Here is a 24014-nt window from a genome sequence, read left to right on the forward strand (position 1 = left end):
TTGGTGTAGCTCTATCTTACGTTGCTGGAAATCCATTTATCTTTGTTGTGACTGAGCTTCGTTTAGTCAGTGAGGCTTTTACTACTAAACTACCGCAACTTCATCATCATCGTCATCGCAGCTCACGGGTTTTGGTTGCTTAATAGCGGTAGGCGCAACCGGAGCGCAACCTTCCAAGCACATTGGATAAAAGGATGACGGCTGGCGTTTTCCTGCTTTTTAGACGCTACATGTGAACGGCCCCTTAGCGTGAATTCAACCTTCATACAGTTATTAAGGCTCAGACACACACAGTGTTGAAACTACTGACCAGAACAGGGAAATGAAGATATTCACAACAACTTTCATGACTGTTTCCTGGTGTACAGTACGTCTGTCTGTCACTGTGCACTATTCAGAAAGCCTTTGAATGTTCAGTATAGCCCTCCGTCATGTCTCCAACCCCCCAGATGAGTAACTCTGTCAATCAGAGAATGGAGTTCCGGGTGTTTGAGCGGGTTGCGGACAGGGACTACTCTCCTAGGGTCATGGCGGTAAGATGGGCCCCCCAGCTTTCAAATTTGACCTTTCTTCTTGACCCTCCCGCTCCCTGGAAATCTCTCCTACTTGTGACCTAATTGTCGTTTTGGAAAGCCCCCCCACCTCCCCAACCCCCCCTCAGCTGCACGTTTTTGACTAACCCTGAGCCTGATCCCAATGATCCTAACATCAGTGATCCCCTCGGGTTCCCGCTGTGATTGATCTGAATGTGTTTATAATTGAGAGAAGAAATGCTTGAGGGGGTAAAATATATCGTGACAACTAATGATTCCTCCGAAGGTTTGTGATTGTATTCTGTTTTGCATGTCAAAGACTCTGATTGATAATCGTTTGACCGCTGGCAGGTAGAGATGATTGCAACGGAGCTGATTGTGTTGATTTGCAGCCTGCCGTCGCTTGGCATGATAATAAGATTTGCACAACATTTTAAGCATTTGTGAAACACAGACATGTCAAGGCTAATCAAAAAAAATAAAAAAAACATACTCACAGGGAAACAAAACTTTTGACAGACACAAAAACACATCTCCCAAGGCTCCAGCAGCTCTTTGTGGTTCCTGCTAAAAGATGATTTGTGCTTTGTGACGAGAGAAAATGTATTCATTAAACTTCTGGAAAAGCTTCATTATTTCTCCATTTTCACACCCCACCAACCGCTAACTTCCTCCCCCGAAAGGAAGCAAACAGAAAAAAACTCCTCCAGATATTCTTCTCCTCCTTTTTTATGCCTTCATGCCGTGGCCGGACACATGATGTTTTCTGGTTGTCCGTCTGTCCGGTCCGTTCTCGTGAGCATCTCAGAAACGCCTGGAGGGAATTTCTTCAAATTTGGCACAAACGTCCCTTAGTATCAACGATGAACGGATTCGATTTTGGTGGTCAGAGGTCAAGGTCACTGTGACCTCACGTCCGTCCCATTCTCGTGATATCTCAGGAACACCTTGAGCGAATTTCTTCAAAATTGGCACAAACGTCCACTTGGACTCAAAGATGAACTGATAAGATTTTGGTGGTCAAAGGTCAAGCTCACTGTGACCTCTCAAAACACGTTTTCGGCCAAGAGGTCATATGAAAATGATGACAATTTCACACAAATATCTACTAGGATAAAATGAGGAAGTGATGACATTTACAGGCAACTTGACTGATTGGCGGAGGCAGACAACCACAAAGCGGTAATTCTAGTTTTTTTTTTGTCTCCTCTGCGGTCTCTGGAGTGGTAAGGAGAGATTTCACACAACAAAAGACGAACATGAATACAGCTCCATTTTTCTTAAGAGAAACAACCACATGAGGAGCCCAGGGGAGAACTCACTGGTCCGCATACACTCACAGACTTAGAAGTAGGATTCTGGAGACATAACTCAACATGTACATTTGTGACACATAAAGAGAAAAAAACAGCAACTCAAAGACAACCCAGAAACATTTCTCTCCAGGGTTGTTGCTTGATGTGATTTTGCTGTCTGACTGATTGCGTCTGTCTGTCTAACCTTCTTAAGGCTAAACAGTCCCTCTCCACGCTGACCAAGGACGTGCCCAAGCGTCACTCTCTGGCCATGCCCACGGAAGCGGTCGTCAACGGCAACAACCAGGAGTGGGTGATGCAGGCTGACCTTCCGCTGACTGCTGCCATCAGACAGAGTCAGCAGACCCTCTACGTCCACACGGGGCATCCCACTGACAGACAAGGTAGGAGCGACACGAGCACACGTATACCGTAACACGCGATGCCATCAGTTACCCTCTGCATGCTCATGTGAACCTGCTTCACACACATGCACTCGTTGCCATCTGCTCAGTACAACCACGTTGTTGGCCGCCGATGACGCTCCGGTCGTCACATTTCATGCGCTTTATGTAGCAGTTACAGTGAACATTATTTTTGGCTTTACAGCTTCCATTTGTCTTTGAGAATGGTGGCAGCTGAGGATCCGCTGGGAGTGTTATAAGTATTGTTTCTGTTGTTTCCTGAGGGAAACTTCTTCGATTTGTTTGACTATATTTTGCAGCTTTTTTCACTTTACTTTTCAGGCGCCTCTGCCACTGTAGCTTTTTCACCATTTAACTGACACCACAGATGAAGGAGGTGAAACAACACGTTCTGTCACTAATTAAAGGGATAGTTTGGGTGTTTTGAAGTGGGGTTGTATGAGATTATTATCCATAGTCGGTGCATTACCTTCAGTAGATGACGGTCGGCACGCCCCCAGTTTGGAGAAGCAGACAGGAGTAACGACACAGGAGCAAAGCAACGTACTGCTGTGGACGGAGCAGCAGCAAAACGTATTTTAGTCACCTTAAAGAAAGGCCAATATCAGTTCAAATGTACGCTATATTTAGAATATTTTCACCAGTTTACCTTGCCGTGAGACAGACATACAGTTTCCGACAGGGAGCTGAAGCCGAAACAACCAGACTCCATTGAAAAAAACAGTCATTTTAATTTGCAGAACACAGGAGTTGCTGGTCTACCGCTGCCTCAATTGGTTAGCTTGTGTTGTGTTATTGTGCGACTTTGGTTAGTTCGGATTCACCAAAGTCACACAATAGCACAAACTGATCATAGATGGATACAACGGCTTCAGTTCCTCGTAAAGCGGTGAAAATATTCTAAATATAGCGTACACTTCATTAAAACCTGGTATTGATTTTTTAGGTGGGCGCCCGTCCACAGCAGTACATTACTTCGCGTCTGTGCGGTAACTCCTGTCCTGTGTTTACTGTAGGTAACACACTGACTATTGATAAGTACCTCACAACCCCATTTCAAAACACCCAAACTCTCCCTTTAAGTGAAGCATGGCATACATACACACCACCAGGCAGCCGAAGTGCATCGCAAACTGCAAGCCAAAGCATGAATAGTCATTGACTCCCATTTGAAATTCAAAACACAGTTAACAGGCAGCTTTCCCTTGCAAAGCTCAGCTACTTTGACTTCTATTACTCCCTGTGTCTGAAAAAACAGAACTGTTCTGTTCGTGTTGCATTGCAGCAGTGCAGCTAAGCCAATCGTCGCCCGTCCTGATATAAAACAGGGGCCTGTTTTTTCTGCTGCAAATGTCTGAACATGAAAGGAGTCAGTATGTGGTAAAATAAGTAAGCAACATACAAAAGATTAAATAATAGTTATTATGAAATAGCTATAGTCCGGAGGTAACTTTATAGTTAAATAATCTCCCCTTTCCGAGAGCGATCCCAGCCAACATTACAGTCTCTAAGAGGCTGTAGCGGACTCAGTTTTAAAGCTAGAGTGAAAATATCATCCTATGAAACTAGAAAAAATCTAAAGAATCCATCGGTACCAACCATGTCATGCTAGCTTGGTGGGAAGGAGGATAAATAACGCTCCAAACTTAGGCTGAATTTTAGTGAGGAAAACCTGGCACTCCGTTAAGGAATCTCCAAATGTCAAAAGTTTTTGATCCCAAATCACAGCATGGGTTTTTCTATGGTGTTCCTCAAGGTCTTGGTGTCTTAATGTGGTATTTTGGAGGCATTATTGATAATTATTATTAATTCTTGAGCGGTAAAACGTGGTTAAATTTTGCACCAAATCTGTGTAACAAATGATATCAACCCAAAAATTGCTGCAACAACTTACGAGACATAATAAAAACATGGGGATGGTCATCATCTACTTCTATCATAATGTTCTAAACCCTTATACACTTTTATAATTTATTTTAATTAATGAATTCATGTTTATTTCTGATTTACGACTAGAACAACTCGACACACAGTGCTGAGCTGCATCTCAAATTAATCTCCAGGTTCTCAGCTTTCAGATGATGTACACCACTTCTATGTGACATCTACTGTTGACCTGTTGTCTCCCCCTAAAGACCCCCTGGACCCCCTTAAAGAAGACAAAACAGGTCTATGTGGGTCTCAGTGTGTCTGGGCCGACCACACAGAAGCTGGCAGTGAGAGAGGTTCACACCAAACCTCCAAAAACATCAGACTAAACATTTCTAAACTTAAGGACTGCCAGCCTGAAAAAGTTCTCCACAAATTAGCCTCTCTTGCAGCAGAGCAGGCGTCCGTCTCAGTCCTCCTAGAGATTGTTTTAAAGGGCAGCCTCGGGGTTGGAGACTAATTGGGGACATCTGGAGGAAGAAGCAGACAAAGACACTAAAACAGGGAGAACGTGTGAACAGTCACGAACCCCCAAATTGCTATGCAATTTGTTGTACTGTATGTATCAGTCTCACTGGTACATACACACCCGCTCAACCTCTGTGAAGCTGTTTTCACTGTTGCTTAGCAACTGCAGATGATTGCAAATAATTTCAGGCTTTTAGTCGTGGGCTTTTTAAATATATATTCATTTAGTGGCATCGTTGAGAAGAATCAGATGTTCACTACTTTTGGTGCCCAAACACACACAACCCCCCACACCCCCAAAACAAAAAAACAAGTGTGATCTGTTTCCCTCTCGTCCCGTTTAGTGGCTGCCGTGCGGGTGAGCCCGTGCCACTCGCGTCAGCCCTCCATCATCTCCGACGCCTCGGCTCAAGAGGGAGACCGGTCATCCACACCCAGCGACATCAACTCACCACGCCATCGGACTCACTCCCTCTGCAATGTAAGAGCTGCCCCACCACCACCACAGTAATCACCCCCCATCCCCCTTTTGTAGTAGCTGCCGACTGTCCTGCTCCCCGGGCCGCTGTCGTTTCCTTCCGCCATCGATCCGGCTGAATTCATGTTTGCCCCCACGCAGTCTGTCGTGTACTCACTCTGCAGCTGTGACTTGAATTCATGTGAGAAGCGGTTGTGGTTGTTGCATTAAGTGCATGCCCGGCAGCATGTCAGAGCCCCTTTGTGTTGTGATCTTTATCTTTCCTGGTCTTTATTGCACCACTTCCCTGACTTCTTCTCCGCTCTTGTATCTCTCTGTTCCCCTCTACCCATCTCTTCATCTTCTCCCTTCCCGCGGCTCTCTCTCTCTCTCTCTCTCTCTCTCTCTCTCTCTCTCTCTCTCTTTCTCTTCCTCCAGTCCCTAGAAGATCTGGAGGAGGCGAAGCGTAAGAAGAAGAAAGAGAAGATGGGGCTGGGCTCTCTGTCGCGCGTCTTCGCCCGGGGAAAGCAGCGCAAGTCCCTCGACCCCGGTTTGTTTGATGGTACTTCAACGCCTGATTATTACATAGAGGAAGATGCAGACTGGTAAAGCACACATGTCCGAGCGAAACCAACCTGGAGAGCCTTTGTGGCGTTTATCAGAAGACAGCGTAGAGTTGTGTGTGTGAGAGGATGTGTGTGTGTGTGTGTATACAGATATAATAATGTGTGTGCCTGCGCAGTCTCACACAACATGCATATGTGTGTGAGAGTGTGTGCATGCGCCCGTGGTCGGAGGCCATGTGAGAAGCGGGAGGTGCGTCTTGCTTCGCTGAAGTGTGAAACCTTAACGAGCAAATAGCACCTGTATGTATGTACAGTCCTGTAAATAGAGTGTGACACAGCGACCATGTGGATATGTTCTATTGTATCTGCCCTCCGAAAACGGCTGTGTTATTGGATCTTTTAATTGTTCTTTACATTTTGACTTTTTGTTTTCACTCAACTGGAAACTTGAAGGACTGCTGTACTTGTAAATAACAACAGTTGATGTGCACTTTGTGCGTGTAAATGTCTCCTTGTCCTGAATGCCTTTTTGTTATTTTTGACTCCCCTCCTCCTCTCACTACCTTCTAACTTGAACTCCTCCCTGTTTATTGTCCTGCTTGGTCCATCCCCCCCACTCCCCTCCTTCCACACTGCCATGATGAGAACAGTTTCCTGTCGGCAACATGCAGACTCCTCAAATCCGCCTCTAATTTGGTCGTACAACACATCCCTCAGCCGCCAAGAAAACTGTGCACTCCTTGATGTTCGCTCAAACGAGACTTCAAAGACGCTGCTAAGCAAGGAATAAACTTTCTATGCAGAACAGTTTGTTCCACGGCAACATGAAGCCACACAGGAAATGTAAGAAATGTGTTTTCTATCTGTTCAGATAGAAGGTACATGAGGTACATGTGTGACATGCATGCACATAGTCCCAGTCCCCCCGAATGCATGCTGGACAAAACCAAACAGAAATGTCTTTCTCTGGGTATGTTGTCGAGGAGAAACAAAAAGAAAAGAGAGGTCAGTTACTGATTTCATGATGTTTATTCATGATTTCCTCCATTTCAAATGAAGTTATTAGAAAAAGAAAAAACATTCTGATTGTTGTTCAAGAGCTGAAACATTTTAATCTGCACCTACAAGGCTCTTTATGCAAAATAACATCTGAAATATTAAAGGTCAGCAAAGTCACAAAGAAAACGCAGCGCTACACTTTGAACGATTAAATAATTATTCCGCTTATTCATGAGGCTTTGTACCATTTTATTACTGTAGGATCTTACAGTAGCTTGTAGCTGTACATCAGACCGGCAATACGTCAACCAGAGTAGGCACGCATCACCACGCAAAACAACCCTGTGTTCCTCGTAGACGGTAACACCGTAAACAGAAGAAACATGTCTCCAAACTTCTACTTTAAACAAACCACTGATAGTGATAACGCTATGCTGAAGAGTTGCTGTGTAGTTGGTTGCCCCAACAATAAAACCAACAACACTGTGTCATAATAAAGACTGAAGAGACATGGCGGCGATCAACCTTCATTTATTAAGGTAGCGCAAACGCTCGGGTTCAGGCAAGGTTGCAAAATAATTATTAGACATGTGCATAAAACAAATGTTTGTACGGCAGAGTATTAGGGCCACATTGAGGGGAAAAAAAATCTGAGATTTTGAGAATAAAGTCATAATATTACGAGAAACAAATTGTAATTTAATGAGAATAAAGTCGTACTATTTCCAGAAAAAAAAGTCGTAATATTATGAGAATAAACGTATAACTTTACGAGAACAAAAAGTCGTAATATTACAAGAATAAAGTCATAATTTTACGAGAAAAAATGTCGTAATATTATGAGAATAAAGTCAGAAGTTTACAAGTAAAAAAGTAATTTCCTCCTCCTCTAAAGAGTCAGTTTCCTCCATCAGGTCCGTGTGGTTCTTTCTTCAGAATAAACGCAGTTTCTTGCACAATCTTTTCCAGGTCCTGATACTGATGATAATGTGGTGCTGATGAGCCAAAAGATGAAGGATTTGGTTATTCGTTAAACCTAAACTAAAGTATAACTTCACAAGATGCTCCACATTCCTCATTTTCACACAGCTGCTCTATTTCCCCTCTAAAATAACACGTTAAATTACTACATTATAATATTATGACTCTCATAATGCTACGACTTTTTCTCTTAAACTTCTGACTTTATTCTCATATTATTACGACTTTTTTTCTCGTAATATTATGACTTTATTCTCAAAATCTCAGATATTGTTTTTTTCCTCAATGTGGCCCTAAAGCTCCGTCGTGTGTATATATGTATAACAAGAGATGAATGCATATGAATTTGTTAAAATTACAATCCAAACACACGTCAAACTGCATTGAAGTCTGTGACATCTTCAGTTTTCTTTCCCCCAAAAGGGGGCAAGGCCTTGACTTTTTGCGAAGTAGCCGTATGTGTTGGTCTGATGTATGTTCTTATATTAATACTTAAAAAGTATGAATTATTCTGGGAAAAGTTAGTCTAAAAAAAGAATAGCATAAGTGAGATATCCCAGATATTAGACTGATGGTCAACGCTTTTCTAAACCTCAGGAATTAGGTCATTTTACCAGAAAATCTGAATTTCAAGGCCTGAGCAGACATTAAATGAGCTGTTATGACAATAACGAGGAGGTTAAAAATCAGATTTAAGTGAGCTAATCGAACTGAAGCGTACCTTCTCCCACGACCCCCAGATTCTGATGCAGAGTTCAGGCCATTGCTGTAAAAAAAAAAAAAAGCAATTAACTCGGTGCCAAAGGTTAATAGCGTTTCTTCAAGCAAAAGAATGACTAGAGACGTTGGATTATTTTCCTCCATTCATTGGATGGAGCCGGAGTCTGCACTGCCACCCCCAGGAAATCTATTCTCTCCCTGTTATATTAAACTAACACTGTCTCATCTGAAACACTACAGAGTCACAGATTACACCGGAGCTGCATTCAGTCAAAAGAGCGTCCGTGTACGCAGCGAGGGGGATTATCATTTAGCTATATTGGATTTAGAGGTGAATCACTAAGGTAATTCATAGATAAGTCACCATGTATTTAATTGTATGTATTAAAAGAACAGCTCAAGCAGTTTATTTCATTAAGCATTTAATGAAATGTATGAAAAATCAAGGCTATTTTTTCATTTAACCAACCTCTGATGACGGGGAAAAAAAACATATCAAATGAAAAATATTGTATGATTTTTATGTTTTTTGAGCCACGGTCTCTTTGTTTTTTTGTTTTTTTTATTTTCCACAAATATTTTACTTTTTGTAAATGAGATAACATTACAGAAAATTAATATTATTATTATTATTAAAGAGTTTTTATTTAAAGGCAAAGATGTAGACCTCAGTGGAGGACTTCTATTGTGAGGTCCTGACATGTTTTAGAAGTGGATAGTAGCGGACGTTTAAAGGCATGGCAACAAAACAATTACGTTCAAAAGAACTAAATAAGATTATTTTAAAATAAAATAAATAACGTTGAACTTCCATGTGGCTGTCCTCTCTTTCCCTGTGTTAATGTTTGTGTGTTTACGTGTTCATTTTGTCGTGGTGTTGCTCTAATCCTGATTGGTCCCTTTACGCTGAGGGGGGGGGGCGGGGCTGCCATTTGTAACACATGCGTTAGCCTCCCTCAGCCCTGCAAGTCCATCTGTGAGAGGACTGCATCCCAAAAGCTTCCAAATGGCCTCCTTTCCTCTCTTTCCCAATCTTAACTCCTTATTCGCCATGAAAAGCATCTTCCATATTGAAATCAGTCCTCAGAGAACCGAGGAGAGGGGAAAGGAAGCCATGTCAGACTGTTGGAGCAGAGCTCATATGTGTCAGCACATGGTGTCGATAATGTTCTGCTTTGATTTGACCCCTGACCTCTAACACCGACCCCCCTCTTGCCTGACCTCCACCGGACTCTCAACACAGTGAAGTGACCCAAGACGTAATCAATCAGACTCAGTGAGACCAAAGGTACACAAGTTCCAATTGCTTTCAAAATGAGCTGTGCTGGCTGGGTTGCAAACTGTGTTTGCAGACTCTTCTAAACGACCTTGTAACTTAGCACTTCTTCAAGTTCAATCTAATTCTGATGCAAATCATTCCAAAACAATTGAGTGCTACCGTTCTGTATATGATGATGCTATTATTATTATATGCAATATTATGCTTTCAGGGGGCAAGAGCAAGTGTTCTTTTCTTGTTTATTGATATTACTCCAACAGCATCCTCCTGAACTTTAAGTCTCTTCCTCCAACTTTCCATGACATATTGATATTAGTTCAACACAGACTTCAGATAGACTTTACAGATTCTCATTCTTCTGGCACTTAAGTAAGGGATAATGTACAGCGAGCCGGTCATTATTGTGAAAGAAACCCAACAGGGCGATGCCGGGGTGGTCTCTCATCGCCATGAAGGGGTTTATTTCACAACAATGACCCGCTAGCTGTACATTATCCTGTTTATTACACGGCTACTTACTGAAGAAATCAATCATTTTACACAAAAACGGTCCGCCAGAGTCCGACAGCGGAACTGCTATACATAGCAACGGTTTGTTATACATAGCAGCAGTCTGCTATACATAGCAGCGGTCTGCTATACATAGCAGCGGTCTGCTATACATAGCAACGGTCTGCTATACATAGCAACGGTCTGCTATACATAGCAACGGTCTGTTATACATAGCAACGGTCTGCTATACATAGCAACGGTCTGCTATACATAGCAACGGTCTGCTATAAAGAAATAACAGCCGTAGAACGCTGTGATTAACCAATCAGAATCGAGTATTCAACAAAGCCGTGTAATAATGTTTGATATCCAGAGCATGAATATAGAAGCAAACAACTATCTGCTATGTAAAGATATAGAGGAGTAATGTGTGTGTTGTAATCAGAGCTTCTCCGCGCTTCATTGACATCACCGGACCGGACATGCGTGCTTTTAGTGCGTGTTTATTCGTGCATGTGAGCGTGCCCCACTGGCTCGCTCACGGTCGCCAACCAACCAACGGCGGCATCGCGGAAGCCTTGCACCAGCCCGTTCTCATTCCCAGGGCGTCAAATACTGACGCTTTGTCACGCCCATCGCTGTTCGATACTGCCGCACAAGGCACCTTTCAGCACCGGTATGCAACGCACCAGACTTTCCATTGACTACAATGTAAACCCATCCGCGGCAACAGCAAACGCTCTGGGAAAGAGCTGTGGTGACGAAGTTTAAAGAGTGAAAGAGACACACAGGACGGGTCCAACAAACACAAGGCTTTCATCCAGGAGACCGCTGGTTGTGTCCTGTGTGTTGAGTTTCACTTTCACATTACAATCAGCTGATCGTTCATGTCCCGTGTTCACAACGTTAAGTGTCATTTTCACTTTACAAACGTAGTAGTTTTAAGCCCAATCATGTTGTTCTTTCCTAAACCTATAGTGGTTTTATTGCCTGAACCTAAGCAAGTCTAATTGCTGCGATCCGTCTGCTTGCCATCGCCATGTTGAGGCAATAATAATGCTCTCAATCCCGTATTTAGCACTTTTAAAGGAATAGTTTTACATTTTGGGAAATACACTTTCTCGTGGAGAGTTGATAACAACGTTAATCATGTCTGTGAGCTAAACATGAAGCTACAGCTGGTTAGCTTAGCTTAGCATAGACTGGAAACAGGCTGGTTGTAGCTTCATTTACCGTGTTGAATCAATCTTCTCTAACTCTCAGCAAGTGAATAAACTTATTTCCCAACATGTGGATCGGGTCCTTTAAGGCACTTTACTCTCTAGCTAGATAGCTACTAGGAGCAGCGTTTTGGCTCGCCGCCACTTGGGTGTAATAATTTCTCTTAATGTCCATCTGGACTCTTGATCCATTCAATTGTAAAACATTTTTCATGGCAAAATCTGGAAAATGTCCAATTTCTAACAGATGTATCATCTACTGTATATGCATCAACACTACCTGCTACTCCATTCCTCATCCTGAGTGTGACATCACATCAGAAACGCTGCCATGTTGGTAGCAATAACATCCATTACACCGGCTATTGAAGGGCACGTTTAGGGATTGATTGCTTAAACAGAACAGTCTCTTGTATGTTATGTGAAGTGTTCACACTGCTGCTGCTCCGTCCACACAACACCATCCATCACTCTGTTTACCCAACACCCACGGCCTCAGATAAAGGACCAAAACTCTTCCCATTAGTACGACATCTCTGCAGGATGTTGTTCTGACCCTCTCTGCTTTTTTAAAAAAGGCGTAAGAGGGTCAGCCCCGCAGGAGGACCCGACCCTCAGGTCACAGACAGGTTGGCCTTCAACTGGACGTCAAACAGTCAGTTCTTTATGTGACGTTGTCTTTGTGTGAGGACTCACCCCGGAATGAAAAACAGACCTTGTACCTGGACAGGAGTGCATTTCTGTCCAGAGAGCAGATTTATTCAGCTCAACGTGAATTGCTCTCCGAGGGGCACTTTAAGTGCACCTTCAGTTTACGTATGGCTCTGAGGAGGGCACATAAAAGCATCCGGCTTGAGATGAATTACCCACGTCGACTTTAATATAAATCTGTTTATTTGGATGCTGCGATCATTCAGTGGTGAATCTCTCGTTGAGTAAACACACAGCGGAGCAGTAAAACCATAAAGTCATAAAGTCGGCTTTCTATTCGCTGTCTTTGGTGGAAACAAGGAGACACAGAGGTCCTGTTCAGACCTGGTGTTAACATGATCGGATCACAAGTGGACAGCTCTAAGTACCGGTGTGAACGCACTCGAGACGCAGTGAGGACACATTGAGATCGGATCTTTCAGACCACATTCAGAGGTGGTCTGGGCCGCATTAAGCTCTCTATAGACAGGCAGACACAAGAGCTTGTCGGCCTCGCAGCATGGAAACGGCTTCTGTGCTCTTCTGTATTCTGTCGGTAAAATCAGACTGACGGCACGCAAAGTGGAGATGTGTCTGTGTTTTTGTTCCGGTGTTTTGCCGGAGCTGACGCCTGCCTGCTTCCTCTCATCCCCGGCTAACTGAAGCTCTGCACGCCGCTGTTGTCTGGCAAAGGTGGACGGCACGGAAGTCCCGCCGGTACAATAACCTTATATTTGGATGTTAATAAAATGTACCTGAATTCACGAATATGTAGGATATCACGACTGACATTCCTGTAATATTACGTCACAACGTCTGCTGTATTAGCCGAGTGTTTACTACGTGTTCATTTGCATATAGAGCGGGGAAGTGAGATCAGATAACAAGTGGTCACTCAAGATGGAGACGCATTCTAATGCCGGGTGTGAGCTGACGTACTTAGAGCTGTCCACTTGTGATCCAATCACTCAGGACGCGTGTTAATGTCAGGTCTGAACAGGGCCAAAGAGAGAAAGAACCTGTTTTTGGTGTGTTTTTACAGTTGAGAGCTCCATCAGGCAACATTTCAAACTGAATGATTCACGCAGAGCGTCCTTCAGTCTTTCCTTTTCCACTGAAATTACAGTTGAAAAGTGGATGTTTTGTCGAGTGAAGAGTCTGCGGCCGTCCTTCATGACTGAACTCTCAGGTGGATGCTTTTGTTTAAGGCTCATTAGCTTCGCAGTTTTTAGCCTTGGAGGCTAAAGCCAGCGTAGTACGCTGGGTGAGCCGTACTACGCTGATCTATTCTGAGGGACTGCGTCAAGAGCAGCATTTGTATTTGTGCTGACGTAGAAGGTTTTCAGAAAGTATTCGACGAGACAGGTGAATCTGATGAATGACACTTAAGTGTTGCTGCACAGGCGGGACTATTTGTACTTCACCTCACACCTCAAACAGATGAGCTTCCTCCACACGTGCATCTGAGCAATCAGAACAATGAAATCCAATATTAAAGGATGCTACACCAACTGCTGAGCCCAGAACTGGTGCTAGGTTTCCACCTGCTGGTACAAACAGATAAATGGCTTTCAGTGAAACAGACAATATGTTGAAATCTTAAGAAAAATAAACAGGAAACACTTGGCTCAACTTAGTAACATAACAGGTAAGCAAAAACAAGACGATAGGGAAGAACTTAAGGAGCACTTAAAGGACAAATTAGAATTTCAACGCACAATTTTCCCCCAATAGGAATTGCACTAATAGACACATACACACACTAGGCAGATTTCATAATGCATCAAAATGTAACATAATTTTTCCAAATTGCAGGCTTTCTGTCGTCATGGAGCCGTTGCCGCGGGCTAATTTAGACAGATGATTCGTGTTAATTCAGCCGCTCAAACAGCTGCCTGTTTAATGGACTTCTTAAGTGATGGGCTTGTTTCTAAAAGCTGCAGCTTTGTTTTGCAGCATCGCTGGCGAGCGCCTGGCTTGTTGTCATGCGGCCAAAATAAAAGCTTAGGATTGGCTGTTAAAAGCGCTGTTTGTTTTGAAGAAATTACTCACCGTCTAGTTCCCCCCACTGAGAGGATTTGATGTGGTTTTAATTTGTTGCAGTATGCTGGAATTAACATGTTGTTCTTTCATTGCTCACTATACCCACTGCCACCTCTGCCTTCACTCACGCCCTCAACTACATCACCCACATGTTTCCCCCCTTCCCCCTCCCTGTTCCCCCTCACCCACCCTCCCAGACTCGGACAGCCTCTCCAGCCCCACCCGCCACAGCCTCAGCCTGTCGGATGGGTCCGAGGACCAGCTGGACCGCCTCCAGCAGGTGGAGCTGGCCAGGTCGACGCCCATGTCCCAGTGGAGGGCCGGCACTGTGCAGGCCTGGCTGGAGGTTGTCATGGCGATGCCCATGTACATCCGCACCTGCTCAGAAAATGTCAAGAGTGGAAAGGTAGGATCGAACCACTGACGTGATGCAGGTGCACTCACTTTGCATTTTACATGAATTATGGTGCACAATTGCAAATGTGTAGATTCTAGAGCTGTCAAAGTTAACACGATAAGAACGCAAATTCACTTTAACGCCACTAATTTCTTTAACGCAATCAATCTTTATGTGGTTGGTCTCAGTTTTAGAGCTAGAGTGAAGATACTGGTATCATATGAAACTAGAAAACCTAAAGAATCCATTGGTACCAACCATGTTATATTAACTTAAATAACGCTCCAAACTTGTGCTAAATTTTGGCGAGGAAAAAATGCCATAGCCATTTCCAAAGGGGTCCCTTGACCTCTGACCTCCAGATCAGTGAATGTAAATGGGTTCTATGGGTACCCACGAGTCTCCCCTTTACAGACATGCCCACTTTATTATAGTCACATGCAGTTTGGGGCAAGTCATAGTCAAGTCAGCACACTGACACACTGACAGCTGTTGTTGCCTGTTGGGCTGCAGTTTGCCATGTTATGATTTGAGCATATTGTTTTATGCTAAATGCAGTACCTGTGAGGGTTTCTGGACAATATCTGTCATTGTTTTGTGTTGTTAATTGATTTTCAATTATAAATGTATACATATATTTGCATAAAGCAGCATATTTGTCCACTCCCATGTTGATAAGAGTATTAAATATTTGACAAATCTCCCTTTAAGGTACATTTTGAACAGATAAAAAATGTGCGATTAATCACGATTAAATATTGTAATCGATTGACAGCCCTAGTAGATGCATATTTAAAATCCTCCTGGTGTTTGTTTACAGGACACTTTGTGGCTTTAGTTGCAGTAAAGTGTGTCACATTTTGCAGGTTTTACTGGGGCTCACAGATGAAGACCTGGAGCTGGGTTTAGGTGTCAGCAGTTTAATGCATCGCCGGAAACTCCGCCTGGCCATCGAGGATTACAGAGATGCTGAGAACGGTAGAGGGTGAGGAGGGAAACAGAGGATTTCTTATATAAACTTGTACATTATGTGGTAGTGTGAGAGGGCCATCTGTTGGTGATTCATAGTAACAACATGTACTAAATGTAGCAGCATTCAGCAGTAGTTTGCACACCTATAGTATATTGTGTTACACTGATCAGTAGAGTGGTATCAACAGGATTAATCCTCTGGGAAACATTAATGTCTGCACACAATTTCATGGCAATTAATAATAATAGCTGTTGAGATATTTGAGTCCAACCAACAGACTATAAAGCCACTAGTATATCTTCTAGACACCACAAAGAGAAGTGAGAAAATGTGACCCTTTTAACAAATTGTATCCTCAGGCTGTCCAAGGCTGCAGACATGGACCACCACTGGGTGGCCAAGGCCTGGCTGAGCGACGTGGGCTTGCCCCAGTACTCCCAGGCCTTTCACAACCACCTGGTGGACGGGCGCCTGCTGAACTCCCTGACGCGTCGCGACCTTGAACGTCACCTCAACATCACCAAGAAGTTCCACCAGGTCAGCCTGCTGCTGGGCATCGAACTGCTGCACTTACTCAACTTCGACAAGGAGGTGAGTGACGTCCTGCACCTGGACGACGGTGAGTACGGTCAGGTAAACTGAAGCCATCGGTTGAGTAAAAGCTGTTTGTTAAAATGGTTTCCAGGCGCTGCAGGCTCGCCGGATACAGTGTGAGCACCAGAACGGGGATCCGTTGGTATGGACCTCTCATCGGGTCATGAAATGGATCAGAGATATTGACCTGAAGGTGGGCAAGACTAGACTCACCGGTCTATGTACACTATATTTGATCCTTTTTAAACTCATATCATGAAGCGACAGTCGTTGCAGCAAAGCAAATATTTTGATTAAATATTAATAATCAAGATGTATTGAGCATTATAAGAACACTATCACATGGTATTGTGGGTAATCGAGGCTCCTGTGTTTACTCAGCGCTCCCTATCTCCACACAGTGATAGAAGGCCTTTGTTATTGTATTTCTAAGCGTGTACTAGTTGATTACGAAGCCTCTATGGTGATAGAGGCGGTCAACACTGTCTGCCGTCCTGGCATAGGACGACGTGTTTCCATTATGACCACATTCAGGGTGTGTAGAGATAACGCCGTCTGGACTGACATCCTGTTAATATCCTCAGGGAGTGTGAATTTATACTGACACCAACAAATGAATCAATATGTTTTTTTGTCGAGGAGCCAATTTGACATCATTTATGAGGGACTGTTGATATCAGAGCCAGTAACGGGCGTCTTATGAAAGAAAACGAATCACTCTTTGGCCTTCTTTCCATCCACCTGTCCAGGAGTTTGCTGAAAGTCTTCTCGGCAGCGGAGTTCACGGCGCCGTCATGGTGCTCGACCCCACTTTTAACACTGACGCCATGGCGACGGCACTGGGGATCCCTAACAACAAGCACATGGTTCGTCGACACCTCGTTGAGGAGATGAAAACCCTGATTGGCCCGGCCAGGTGAGAGGAGACATCCACACGGAACCACCAAGACAATCTCTGATAATATTTCTTTGTGAATGTTGCACAAAGGTGTGTCTTTAATTTAAATGCTATTTTTGCGGCTGTCTCCAACTTCCCATGTTCCCTTGCAGGACGGATGCCAAGCAGGACTACGAGGGTCTTGGCCTGGGAACGCCACCAACCCTCCTTCGCCAGAACTCCCTGGGCCGACCGCCCAGCTCCACCGGCCGACACACTGATGACGAAGGCTCGCTGAGGAGGAGGGCTGTCAAGGTGGGGGAACTTTCATAAGTTGTTTCCAGTGCAGCTCAGTGGGTCTGAGAAGTGAAGCCAATGCTGAAGTACCTTAAACTTTCATTCTTTCTAACAGCCAGCAGGGGGCGACTCCTCTGATTGTATAGAAGTCTGGTTGTATAGAAGTCTATGAGAAAATGAGCCTACTTCTGACTTGATTTATTACCTCAGTAAACATTGTAAACATGAGTTTATGGTCTCAATCGCTAGTTTCAAGTCTTCTTCAATACAGCATGATGTTCATTTAGTAAATGATGGTCCCATTTAGAGTCAAATAGACCATAAAGCAGGGGATGCTTTAGGGCGGGGCTACCTTGTGATTGACAGGTCGCTACCACGGCGTTATACATTCTGGGAGTTCTCCACATTTTCATCTTACAACTTCAACTCTTTCACAGTGTGTTTTCACTTCATGAAAGTTAATTATAACCTTTTTGGTTACCTGAAAGCACCGTATTCAGCGTTTGGTTGTACTTAGCTCCACCCTCTCGTGTCACTTCTGGTTGCAAAAAAGATGGCAACTTCCAAAATGCCGAACTCGACTTCAAAACGGCAGTCCACAAACCAATGGGGTGACGTCACGGTGACTACATCCACTTCTTATATACAGTCTGCAGTGTAGACAAGACAATACAAAATACACGACACAAACTACAACCAGGCTGCACGGCGGTGCAGTGGTTAGCACTGTCGCAGCACCTGAAGGTCGCATGTTGGAACCCGGCTTGGGGCCCTTCTGTGTGGAGTTTGCACGTTGTCCCTGTGTTAGCGTGGGTTTTCTCCGGTACTCGGGCTTCCTCCCACAGTCCAAAGACAGGTTTGGTTCACTGTTGACTCTAAATGTCCTGTAGGCGTGAATGTGAGCGTGAATGGTTATCTGTCTCTATGTGTCAGCCCTGTGATAGTCTGGAGACCTGTCAAGGGTTTACCCCGCCTTCACCCAATATCAGCTGGGATCGGGTTCAGCCCCCCGCGACCCCGAATGGGATAAGCGGTTACGGATGAATGACTGAATGAATGAATGAATGAATGAAACTACAACTAAGCTGATGGAAAGGATAAAGGTGCTTTAATTATGCTGCCCAAAGAATCTGTTCTGTGTATTTTTAGTAAAACGAATGTGTGTTTTTCTGTTTCAGCCTCCGACAGGGTTCAGCCCCAAAGCCCGCAACGGGCGAGACCTGAGTTGCCACGGCAGCTACGGCTCCCTGCCTCGGGACGGTCGAGACCAGACTCCGCCCCGAGCCGAGGGAAGCCCCATCCAAGGTTACACCAGCATCGAGGTCACCAACGTGTGAGGTCATCCGACGAAACACCAGCCGTCAGCTTCATCGCAACTAAAATCTTCATCGTGGACATTTGTCATGTGCTCCTAAACACGGGATGGTTATTTTTTCTAAAGAGGACAGATTGCACTTTTTAAACAGGAACAGGATTCTTTTTTACAAGTTTCCTGGTTTAAGAAAAAAAAAAAAAGACTCACTGTGTGCAGGTGGTATTTTGATGTTTTTTTGGGGGGGGCAGTAATTTCTCTTCCCCGACGCCAGAATAAAGAGATGAACGACAAGCTAAATGATTATTTTTCTATTTTTTTGTGCGTGTAAATGGTTCTTTGTGAATCAGGATGTGACTTGGCAGTTTGTTTTTGTTGACTGGTTGCTCTTGACTGTTTCTCTGAGGGGAAAAGGAGATTAAAAAAAGACTGTTTGTATAATAATACAGGGTACTTGATGACAAAGTTTCATATCAGTGTAAATTGTTCTTGTTTCATTCAGTTTGTGATGCCTTGTCAGTGTAGCCGAGGACAGCGGACAGAAAAAAAAACAGACTTGAAATGAATTTTAAATTCTAGAGTTTATGTTTGATAGTCATTTTTCATCTTGCACATTTACACAGTTGTGTCTAAACAAAATGTAGCACCCTCTTCTGATGTTTTCTACTGTGCAGTAAACATGGAAAAAAAAATAGTTGAACAATGCCAACAAAAGATGACTGCAGAGCTGTACGTCCACAGACGCCTAGAAGGGCTGAACGCCGTGAGGATGCATATATGTGGGAATGAAAGAGTTCCTTTTAATGAAATAAAGATGACATCTCAAAATGAATCGTCCTGTTGTACCCGTCTTCAGCAGAAAATTCAATAAAAATACAGTGCCAATGAATAAAATGACTTCATGTACACAATTACAAACGTTCAGAGAGTTATCAGCTAACTCTATGCAGCTTTTTAGTTCATTGTTTTGGTTTAATGGATGCAAATGGATTGTATTTTTCAGTGTTACAGATCTCAACAACCCTGTTTTCAACAACAAAAGCTCCAGTAAACCTACTGTGAGCTGCCGGTCCAACACCAAACAACCAGCTGGTAAAGAGAGTCACACATCGAGCAGCTAAAGAGGTATTCAACACGTTGGTTCAAATTAATTCTGGTTGACGGAGGTGGTGGCAAGATGAGATGTGTACTCCCTGTGTGAAGGTTTTTGGTATTTATCATCACTGTTTCGTGCAGTTAAATCACGTCTCCTTTTATTTCACTCTCCTCTCGACTTATTTCACAACAATCCTCTTTTTCACTTCCTCATTTGTCCCACCAATCCCCTCTTTTCCCATCTCTTCTTCCTGTTTAACACATTTTCATCCCAACTCGTCACATACTGCCCCTTTTGTCACGCCTCTTGGCATCAAAACCTCATAGTCAGGTTTAGGAAATAAGTTCATGTTTGGGCTTAAAACTACTACTAAACTTTGTAAAGTGAAAATGAAACTGAACATTGTGAACATGGGACATGAATGACCAGCTGATTGTAACCTGAAAGTGCCCTCCCTGTGTGTGTGTGTCTTTTCGTTCTTTAAACTACGTCACCACAACACTCTCTGTGAGCGTTTACTGTTGCCGCCGATGGGTTTATAATGTAGTTAATTGAAACCCTTAAACCGGCGCTAAATGGAGACTTGTGCGTCGGTATCACACGCCGACAGCTGTGACAAAGCGTCGGTATTTGACGCCCATGAGCTGGTATTTCTCTCAGGAGTTGATAGAGGCCACACCTATGCTGGATGTGTAAGTAGGCCGCTGTGTGCTGACACGTTAGCCACAGAAACTTTACAAGGCGATACTATTTAAGGGTTCTATGTACGTCAGACTGTTTTAGACGTTTTCTGTCCCCCTCGCCGCCAAAAAAACAACAAACACATGAGTGGTGGTGTTTATGAATGAGAGGGGTTTTGACAGATTATAACAGATTTGGCCAAAACAGCACAACACACACCAACAGATTCCATTCATGAACAACAAGAGTCCCGACAGCCTGCTGTGTTCTAACATGTTAACCACAGAAACTTTATTAGGCGATAGTATTTAATCGTTCTGTGTCTGTCAGACTGTTTTGGACTTTTTCTGCCCCCCTGTGGCCAAAAAAACAACCACAACAAAATGAAATGTAAGAATGTGAGGAGCTTTGACAGTGTGAGGAAGAGGGAATGATAGAAATCCCCTGTTTGAAGAGAGAAACAATCTTCCTTATTGGTTCATTTGCATGAGGAAGTGTGTGTAGTTAATGTGGATAAGGAGTTCATACTAAACTCAGTGATTACCTTTATGATTCTGTACTCTCGGCTGGTTTCTCGACAGTGTTTTAATGAATCACTCCAGTAATCTCTCCTCTGTCTGGTCGGGGCATGTCAACTCCTGTCTGTGTTCAGACCTTCACGCAACACAACATTGAGCAACTTCCTCCTCTTACTCACAGTGACTGGGTCATTGTGACAAGCTAATGATGACACAGCAGCACCAGGAGAGATGCTACACCTCTCACGTCTCCGGGAATCCATTATATGAGGCCCATTAGAGATATCAGAGGTATGACGACGGAGAGAAGGAAGGTGTGTCAGGTGAAGCTCCACCTGAGAAATGAGCTCAGCTACCTATTAGAGAAACATTCAGGGAGAAATGTAATTACACGCTCAGCCATAAAAACAGGATCAATAATTACACGTCAGTGGACGTGAAGGAGCTTGCAAATTGGATTGCAGCAACAGCAATGGTTATTTTATTGGAGTAATGTATGATTTTATTTGCAGGGAAAGGTGCACTGTTAAGACTATTGATTGAATGCCACATATATTTATAGCCACAGTTGATTAGCTAAACTTAAGGCTGTAATCAAGCTTATCTATCTTACTGTAACATACTTACCTTGTAGCTGCCGACATATCCCTTCATTTTACTACAGGCTGACAGTGATAGCACTTCCAGATGTAATCAAGGCTTGTTCACTCTGTGTGTGTTTGTGTGTGAAGTAAAACTGAGGAACCAGACAAAAGCTCAGGAGGAAGAAAGCCTCCCCAGAGACCAAAACAACGGGGTTGCCTCACTCAAAAGGAACAATGCAGTGAGTGGCCGGGGTTGGACTGGTTTTGTCATTATTGTGAAATAGTCCAGTTACAGCAGGCCAGCACAGAGGACAACATGTAACATGTAAACTAGAGACGTACAAGCAGAAACACAGAGACGTCTGTACTGTGTAAATGATGGACAGACAATCTGTGAATCATGTGAATCATGTGAATCATGTGTATAACGGTCCGTCGTGTCCAAAGGGCTCAAAAGGAGTGACAGCGAGTAGGTGGGAAGTTCACAAAGAGGAAGTAAAAACCTGGTTGCATACCGTAAGTCGTCAGCCTGACATGAAACTCATTGACTAGTTAGTGTTTACTGCACGGGGGAGTACTGAGCAACGTCATTTGTTACTCATGGTGTAAGACTTTTCATGGACTTCAAAAATGTTGTCACCATTTTGTGGGATTCGACTCAGAAGAGATTTGTGCAAATCTGTCTAACTGTGTAGAATTAGAGAGAAAATGACGGCCAGAATGAAGCCTGGCAATAAAAAAAAAAGGATGAATCAGTCTGATTTGGATAGTTTCCACACACATAAACATATTTTAGCCGACAAATTTCGGTTCCCAAATAAAAATATTCCACTCTCTGCAGGTCTTTGATGACTACATCATGAGTCATCATTGAAAACATCTAGTCTTGTAGTAGCAGGGGTGGAATTTAACTAAGTACATTTACACAAGTACTGCACTTAAGTATAATTTTGAGGTACTTGTAGGCTTCTTTACATGATTATTTCCACTTTATGCTACTACTTTATATTCCACTACATTTATCTGACAGCTTTCGTTACTAGTTACTTTGCAAATTTTGATTAAGCTATTAATACCAACTAATAAATGATGATGTATTATTATAGATTAAGCTACCCATCGGTATATAAAGTCATTAAAATAATGTCCACCTATAATCCAATTATGTAATATATATTTTTCTGCATAATGAGTACTTATACTTTTGGTACTTTAAGTATATTTTGACATTATTACTTTTGCACTTTTATGTGAGTACAATTTTGAATGCAGGATTACAGTAGTAGAGTAGTATTGCTATACTTTAGTACTTCTTCCACTATACTGGATAGTAGGGACGCCAAATGAGTCTGCCAGAAAATTATGGAACACCAAATACAACTGAATGTCTCCATACTGCATACAATACACCCAATTCTAACATTGTTTTGTCTTTATCGCATTCACACCACAAGAAACTTTCAGTCCTCTTTCCCAGAAGACAGTTTGGCAAAATTAAATAAGATATAATTAATGATGGCTGAATTCAGTTTAGCTGTTTCAGTTTCAGGGTCCTGGTATTGTGCATACTGGCTCGCTGTCACACTGTCATGACTTACTGGGACACTTGAATAGAACAGAGCCGTTGTTCATGTTATTAGTAACACTTGTGCTTATAGTAACACCTAAGACATGTCAAAATGTCTGCTGTTTAAAAGCCTTATGGTGGTGCTGGTGGTGCTGGTGGTGCTGGTGTGCATGGACATTGTTGTTACTTGTGTGGAGTTTAAAATCCGTTGTTGATTTTCATTTAAACACAAGTTAATATTCATCTATTATTCTTCATATGTTGACTTGTATGCTCCCTGCAGACAAATGATAGGCCACATTTCTGCATGTTCAGCTGACTGTGCTCTGATTAAAGCCTCTCTAGGGAACACTAGTTTAGCATTTAATTGGAAATGTACTGAATAGTGTCTCTAATTTGCATGAAATTAGTGCAGAATTACATCATTCTTTATAGGAAAGCCCCTAGGATTTGTTTTAAAGAAATGTAAATCATCTAATACTAGCTTATGTCTCGGTCTACAGATGCTGAAGACTGAAGACAAATGGACTACAGACAAATATGCAAAGGTTAAAAAATACCATCTTTTTTCTATTAACTTATTTGTTTATTTAATTTATTATTATTACTTTCTTATCTTTGTAATAATATTATTATTTAATTTTATTTTTGTATTTATTATTCTATTCTTTTTATTATGATTATTATTATTATTATTATTATTATTTTATTTTATTAATTTTATTTCAATTTTGAATGCTGAAGTTGTTTTCCCTAGTGTACTTATTGTGTTTGTCTCTAAGCTCAAAAACTTAAAAAATTGGTTTATAAACTATTGTAATACGAACTGTAAATTGCATATATGAAAACAACCTCGAAAAAGGGAAAAAATAAAGTATGAAAAAAACAAATACCATCTTGTCAACCTAGTTGTTATATCTCTGCCCCTCCCTTTTTCTTAAATTAAAAAAATATATACATATATTTAAATATTATTTTTTTTCTACTTATTTTTTTTATTCATAATTTCTAATGCAGATGT

At 42.7% G+C, this 24014-nt stretch overlaps 1 protein-coding gene across 5 annotated transcripts in view; it reads left to right on the forward strand.

Moving 5' to 3' along the window:
* kazna (kazrin, periplakin interacting protein a) overlaps window positions 1-19436 on the forward strand; it is a 237370-nt gene extending 217934 nt beyond the window's left edge. For 2 of the 5 annotated variants that reach the window (XM_037772425.1, XM_037772426.1), the window contains 11 exons: window positions 450-533; window positions 2043-2232; window positions 4995-5131; window positions 5546-5669; window positions 14295-14503; window positions 15361-15479; window positions 15827-16058; window positions 16153-16254; window positions 16811-16977; window positions 17112-17253; window positions 18414-19436. In XM_037772425.1, the coding sequence (XP_037628353.1) occupies window positions 450-533; window positions 2043-2232; window positions 4995-5131; window positions 5546-5669; window positions 14295-14503; window positions 15361-15479; window positions 15827-16058; window positions 16153-16254; window positions 16811-16977; window positions 17112-17253; window positions 18414-18572 (1665 nt within the window). In that variant the 3' untranslated portion in view covers window positions 18573-19436. Of the gene's footprint in view, window positions 1-449; window positions 534-2042; window positions 2233-4994; window positions 5132-5545; window positions 6812-14294; window positions 14504-15360; window positions 15480-15826; window positions 16059-16152; window positions 16255-16810; window positions 16978-17111; window positions 17254-18413 lie in introns of those variants that run through there. The other 3 variants (XM_037772427.1, XM_037772428.1, XM_037772429.1) reach the window with 3 other exon arrangements.
* The last annotated feature ends 4578 nt before the right edge of the window (window positions 19437-24014 follow it).

This window comes from Sebastes umbrosus, chromosome 6 (assembly GCF_015220745.1).
Source record: "Sebastes umbrosus isolate fSebUmb1 chromosome 6, fSebUmb1.pri, whole genome shotgun sequence".
Lineage (NCBI taxonomy): Eukaryota > Metazoa > Chordata > Actinopteri > Perciformes > Sebastidae > Sebastes > Sebastes umbrosus.